The sequence below is a fragment of the Bos taurus genome, chromosome 11, assembly GCF_002263795.3.
Source record: "Bos taurus isolate L1 Dominette 01449 registration number 42190680 breed Hereford chromosome 11, ARS-UCD2.0, whole genome shotgun sequence".
Classification (NCBI taxonomy): Eukaryota; Metazoa; Chordata; class Mammalia; order Artiodactyla; family Bovidae; genus Bos; species Bos taurus.
The window spans coordinates 3,238,670-3,245,889 of record NC_037338.1 but is presented as its reverse complement, the minus strand read 5'-3'; the positions used below and the strand labels follow the sequence as shown (position 1 = coordinate 3,245,889).

The window sequence follows — 7,220 nt, the reverse complement described above, 5'->3', positions numbered from 1 at the left end:
GGCCAGAGTATTGGAGCTTCGGCATCAGTCCTTCCAATGAATATTCAGGGTTGATTTTCTTTAGGATTGACTGGTTTGATCTCTTGCTGTGCATGGGACTCTCAAGAGTTTTCTCCAGCATCACAATTTAAAAGCATCAGTTCTTCGGCTCTCAGCCTTCTTTATGGTCCAACTCTCACATCTGTACATGACTACTGAAAAACCGTAACTCTAATAGCAGCCACCAAATACAGCTCATTTCTGTTACTTTTTTTGTTTGTTTGTTTTCTCTGCTAGCTAAATGGAAAGCTTCTAACTGGGAGTTGGTCTCCTCACATAGACATCTCAGAACTAGCAGTGACTTTTTGTCCGTTACATTGTGGGTGTCTGGCTATTTCAGTTAATTCTTGTTAGGTCATTGTGTCCTTGCATCAGTATACCTGTTTTCAACAAGAGCATAACAGAAAGGTTTTCTGGATCATCTAAAATGTCACCTTATGTTAAAAGGAGGGGGAACTGATGAGAAATGGATGAGTATGCTGGGCATAACCTTTTATTTCACAGTCCTTTTTTCTTAACAGTCTGTTGCTTTATTTGGATACATTTTTGTGTACTCCAGATGTACTCTATGTCAGTAATTCCCTTGTAGCCATTAGCTCTGATCTTAGTTTGGAAATTCAACCTCAACTAGGACTAGAGAGAATCAGAAGTAATTCATTTGTATCAGTGGATGCAAATAACCAGTACTTGTGCCTGAGCAGAAAGATGAAATTTCATTCACACACAGAATTGTTGAATGTTCTCTGTATATGAAGAACTGGTGAGGAATGCCCCTCAGAGTAGAGCAAATTGGCACTGAGGTTGAAGAGAAACACAAGAAATGGAGGGATAAGGCCTTCCACAAAATAAAATCAGGGTGCTCTTATTAGAGTAAGAAGAAATGGATGCTCAGCAGGCAGCAAAGACATCATCCAAGTAGGTGAAGTGATGTAATTATTTCACTGGCATCTTGGCTGCCCCATGACTTTCAGCTTTGGTCACACTGGAAAGCCAGGTACATGGGATTAGACGGTAGCCTTCTTCCTGAATACACAAAGACCAACAAAGAGGAGTCAGGGAGGGTCATATTAAACCAAATAAAACACCACTGTTTTGTGGGTTTTAAAAAATAGGCTTTCATTTTAGAACAGTTTTAGATTTACGTAAAAATTCCAAATAGAGTGCAGAGTTGCCATACACCCCTGGCCCAGTTTGCCCTGTTATTAACATCTCATACTTATGTGGTCTTTTTTTTTGGCAATTGAACCAGTTTTAGTACATTATTATTAAGTTCATATTTTATTCAAGTTTTCTCAGTTTTTACCTAAATGAAAAGTTTTTCCCTTTTCTTTTCCAGAATGCCACCCAAAATACAGCATTACATTTAGTAATCATGTCTCCTTAGGCTCCTTTGATCTGTGACAGTTTCTTAGACGTTTCTTATATTTGATGACTTCAACAGTTTTCAGGAGTGTACTGCTCAGGTGTTTTTCTAGAATGTCCCTCAGCTGAGATTTGCTGATGTTTTTCTCGTGATGAGTCTGGAGTTACGTGGTTTTAGGAGGAAGACCATAAAGTGCCATTTTTGTTTCAGCATATCAAGGGTACTGTCCCCATGGCTTTTACTGTGGATGTTGACCTTGATCATCTGACTGAGGTAACATTTGTCAGGTTTCTCCATTGTAAAGTTACTCTTTTTTTCCTCTTTTCCATACTGTTTTCTTTGGAAGGGGTCACCATGGGCATCCCATGCTTAGGGAGTGGAACAGTTATGTTCCACCTTCTAAGTAAAAGAGCTTCTACATAAATTATTTAGAATTCTTCTCCCCCATTATTTATTCATTCATTTATTTATACAAGTATAGACTCATAGATACTTATTTTATACTTTGGGTTTTAATCCAGTACTACTTGACATGATTGCTCAAGTTGTTGCAGCTTTGGCCATTGGGGAACTCTTCCTGTTAACTCTTACATCTCTCTGACATGATGGAGGGTTTTTTGTTTTGTCTTGTTTTTTTTTTTAAGCACTTTCTTTCTGGCACAAGTTTCACCTTTTGTATCTCTCCCCCGACCCCAGTCCTAGATTCAGCCAAGCCCCCGTTCCTTTTACTGGAGAATGGTATTAGGACCCAAGATCTGTGTGCTGTATATGTGCTTCTTGCTGTTAGGTTGTAATGTGTGTGTGTATACCCACCAGTGTGTAGGCACATCAGTAAATGTTTCTGTAGGTAACCATCTGTAGCTTTGTCATGCTCAACATTAGTTTGTGCTGATGTTGTTAACTCTAATCCATTACCAGGTGGATCAGTCTAGCCTCCTTCCCTTGCTTTTTTGTGAACTCTTATTCAAAACTGAGAAGTCTTGACAGTCACCATCCACCATCCATATATTTAATGGTTGAATTCAAGAACACATGTAGAGCAGCATCAGGATGGTTAACCCAAACCCCTGTGGAAAATAACTTTATCACCTAAAGATAGTGCTTATGTCCAGTTTCATTTGCCTTTAGTCTTACTCATTCTACTCATTTCCAAATTACTTAGGTCAGCACCTTTCACCTCACCCCCTTCTGTGAGATGGTTTCGTACTTTTAGAATAGAAATAAGTGGTTTTGTCATATTCTGCAGTCTGCCCTGGGATTCCTGATCTCCTAAATGATTTTTTTAAATTGCTTACAGTAGGTTTACTATGTTGTAAAGTTCTGTTTTTAATAAATGCATAGGGTCATATGCATCTCACATTACAGTATCATATAGAAGACTGCTTTGAAAAGTTCCATGTGGTTTCCTTATTTCACTCTTCCTTTCTCTCCAAATGCCTCAAAACCACTGATCTTATTACCATCTCTCTAGTATCGCTTTTTCCAGAATGTCATATACTTAAAATCATAGAGCATGTAGCCCTTTCTTTTACTTTTTATCACTGAGTAATACTCCAACAACAGACTGGTTCCATATAGGAAAAGGAGTATGTCAAGGCTGTATATTGTCACTCTGCTTATTTAACTTATATGCAGAGTACATTATGAGAAACACTGGGCTGGAAGAAGCACAAGCTGGAATCAAGATTGCCGGGAGAAATATCAATAACCTCAGAGACGCAGATGATACCACCCTTATGGCAGAAAGTGAAGAGGAACTAAAGAGCCTCTTGATGAAACTGAAAGAGGAGAGTGAAAAAGTTGGCTTAAAGCTCAACATTCAGAAAACGAAGATCATGGCATCTGGTCCCATAGCTTCATGGCAAATAGATGGAGAAACAGTGGAAACAGTGTCAGACTTTATTTTTTTGGGCTCCAAAATCACCGAAGATGGTGACTGCAGCCATGAAATTAAAAGACGCTTACTCCTTGGAAGAAAAGTTATGACCAACCTAGATAGCATATTAAAAAGCAAAGGTATTACTTTGCCAACAAAGATCTGTCTAGTCAAGGCTGTGGTCATGTATGGATGTGAGAGTTGGACTGTGAAGAAGGCTGAGTGCCGAAGAATTGATGCTTTTGAACTGTGGTATTAGAGAAGACTCTTGAGAGTCCCTTGGACTGCAAGGAGATCCAACCAGTGCATTCTAAAGGAGACCAGTCCTGGGTGTTCATTGGAAGGACTGATGCTGAGGCTGAAACTCCAGTACTTTGGCCATCTCATGCGAAGAGTTGACTCATTGGAAAAGACCCTAATGCTGGGAGGGATTGGGGGCAGGAGGAGAAGGGGATGACAGAGGATGAGATGGCTGGATGGCATCACTGACTCAATGCACATGAGTTTGGGTGAACTCTGGGAGTTGGTGATGGACAGGGAGGCCTGGCGTGCTGCGATTCATGGGGTCACAAAGAGTCGGACACGAGTGAGTGACTGAGCTGAACTGAATACTCCATTGTATGGATAATCTGCATTTGTCTCTGTTGTTGTTGTTATTTAGTTGCTAAATTGTGTCTGACTGTTTGTGACCCCAAGGACTGCAGCATGCCAAGCTCTTCTATCCTCTACCATCTCCCAGAATTTGTTTATATTCATGTCCACTGAGGAGGTGATGCTATCTAACCATCTCATCCTCTGCTAGCCCCTTCTCCTTTTGCCTTCAGTCTTTCCCAGCATCAGAATCTTTTCCAGTGAGTTAGCTCTTTGCATCAGGTGACCAAAGTATTGGAGCTTCAGCTCCAGCATCAGTCTTTCCAGTGAATATTCAGGGTTGGTTTCCTTTAAGATTGACTGGTTTGATATCCTTGCAGTCCAGGGAACTCTCAGGAGTCTTCTCGGCACCACAATTAGAAAGCATCAATTCTTCAGCTCCTAGCCTTAGATGGTCCAGCTCTCACATCTGTACATGACTACTGGAAAGCCATAGCTTTGACTATATGGACCTTTGTCGGCAAAGTGATGTCTCTGCTTTTTAATATGCTGTCTAGATTTGTCATAGCTTTCCTTCCAAGGAGCAAAACCTCTTTTAATTTCATCACTGCAGTTACCATCTGCAGTGATTTTTGGAGCCCCTGAAAACAAAATCTGTCATTGCTTCCACTTTTTCCCCTTCTATTTGCCCTTAAGTGATGGGACCAGATGCCATGATCTTAGTTCTTTTAATGTTGAATTTCAAGTCAGCTTTTTCTTTACTCACCTATTAAAGGACATCTTGATTGTGTCCAGTTTTTGAAGGTTACGAACAAACCTGCTTATAAGGAGTTGCTTGCAGATTTTTATGTGGACATAAGTTTTCAAATCAGTTAGGTAAATACTTGGAACACAATTACTGCAGCTAGTTGAACTTAATTTCCTACTTTCTGGCAGTATAGCAGGAATAAATATTTTGTGAGTGGCTTACATAGTTTGTAGGTTGTTAAAACTACTTTCTAACTGGATTGTTTTAGTTCAAGCATTTCATTCTGAAGTATTAGTTATATTTTCTTCTTTAACCATTACCATCAAGCAGTAGTATGTTTTAAAAGCATTAACTTGTAGCAATTAATTTTAAATTAAAAGATTTTATTTAAATGAAATTTCTTTCCTGTTAAGTGACAATCTGTTTTGTTTCCATCACAGCATTTATTCAGTCGGAGAGCATAATAGAAGTGCTGCGTTTTGATGATGGAGGGCTTCTACAGGTAATTTTATTTTAAGTTTGAAGAATTATTTAAGGCTCATTGTCAAGCCTTGAATAAAATCTGATTATTATTTTTCTTTTAAAATGTAACTGGTTCAAAAAAATAAAAAAATAAAATGTAACTGGTTCAAATGCAATATATTTTATGAGCTTTATATGCAGACAGGTCAGTAGAGTCATGGGTAATAATACAAACCTTCTTAGCTGTGTGAATTATCTTTTAAATTAAATATTTGTAGGGGATGTTGGAAGGATAGGTGGCGAGTGTCAGATCAGGAGCACTGGAATTGCTGGTAAACTGTATTATAGAGTATGGAGCCAGTGAGGAAAACACATGAATTTGGATGTTGGACCGTAGATACTTATCTGGAAGAGAACTCCAAAGGGTGTATGTACTGTGGATTTACATTTATGTCATCCTTCCCGTAGCCATCCTAAGCCATGTCTTTAAATACATTGTGCATAAAATTAGAAGATGTAATCTGATAAAAAGCCTATCCTTCCTTTCAGATCTAGCTCACATATCACCATGAAGCCCATTTTAGTCTTCCCAGCTCAAAAATCAGTTCTAGGATTTCAGAGCTGAATGAGACAATAAATGACATTTTAACCACTCCTGATTTTCATGGCTGATTTTCACCTTTCTTCAAAACTTTTACCATATTTTGTGCTTATTCTATAGCATTACCACCTTCATCATAATAACATGTGTTTTCAGGTGTCATGTTATTTGGTAACATGACTGATAATTTTTTACTTTTTATATTCAAGGGAAACCAAGGTTTAAAAGATTTAGAAAGTTGCTCAAAATTTCGTGACTTTGCAGTAATGGGACTGGTATTGGAATTCTGTTCTTCTCACTTTGGGTGTGGTAGAAATACATTGGTGATTGTTCGTATCTCTGTTACATGATGCTGCCAATCATGTGTTTGTTTTACTTAATTATAAACTAAATACATGACTTAAATATAGTTCTGAAAAAAACATTTCCTGAAGCTCATAATGAGGGCAGGAAAGTAAAAATTAAAAGTTTGATTAAGGCAACAGAGAAATAATTCTGCTAGGAGCCTGGAGTAAGATTTCTATTTGTGTTGTGGTGTAAATTTAGGTTTTAGGCACTAAGCCAGACAAGCAAGAAAAAAGGTGATCGGTCGTAAGGTTCTTTTTCTCTGACAGTGAAGCAGATCGGTGCTTTGGATGACGGCTGTTTCCCTGCTTCTAAGTTTTTAGATAAACTTACTCTACTTTTACCCAGGAGATGTTAAGAAACACATACCTCAGGCACTGGCTGCACTGTGCTTACAGAACATCTTTGTGTGGCTTTTTATATTTTAAAAGTGAATAAAACAAGATATATAATGATCTCTGGGTTTGTAAAGCCATCTCGTGAGAAAGTGATCTTAGTCTCTTTTTTCCAGTTCTTTAATCTCTTGCAGGGTAAGAACTTGGAGAACCTGTAGGAGTGACCATTTAAAATATCTCCCTTTGGGTGATTTGTAGGATCTAGAGAGCAGGCAACTCAGTACTGAATTTCTGAAAACAGTTCTCCAAATGTAGTTATTTATTACTGATTAAAGGTGGATTTATGTCTTTTAGGAACTAGACATATGGGTTGCAAGTGGAAAATTCTGAAAGCTTGGCGTGTTTTGCTGGTGGTGGGAGTGGGGGGCTGTCAATCCATATCTAAAAGGACTCCGGTATGGAAGAGCTTGTCAGCTGGGATGTCATTTGCTCATACTCTTTGGGTCTGCTGCTATGCTGGGACCAGAGCTTGGGGGTGACCTCAGAGTTCTATACCAAAGACAATTTTAGACTGCAGTGTTAAGGGCAGGTAGTACTAAAGTGGTAAACTCAGCCACACTGAAACGGCATTGAGACTCCGGCAGAGTGCCTGATGTTGGGGTGCTATACAGAATGGATTATATATCTTCAACTAACAGAATATTAGACCCTTTGAATAGAAATGTGTAAGAATCATTCATTTTAATGTTGAAGGATGTTTCCTAGGAACAGCAGTTTTGATTTGACATAATGTCATTCTTTCTGGCAATAATTTGCCATTAAGTTCAGCTGTTTCTTAAACAGCTCCTGGTTTCTTGTGA

The 7,220-nt window shown here is 38.6% G+C and overlaps 1 protein-coding gene across 3 annotated transcripts in view; it reads left to right on the top strand.

The window, feature by feature from the left end:
• The window catches only part of TMEM131 (transmembrane protein 131), a 185,738-nt gene that overhangs the window by 52,558 nt on the left and 125,960 nt on the right, over positions 1–7,220 (top strand). For all 3 annotated transcript variants that reach the window (XM_002691141.7, XM_059891637.1, XM_059891636.1), the window contains exon 2: positions 5,058–5,119. In XM_002691141.7, the coding sequence (XP_002691187.1) occupies positions 5,058–5,119 (62 nt within the window). The remainder of the gene's footprint in view (positions 1–5,057; positions 5,120–7,220) is intronic.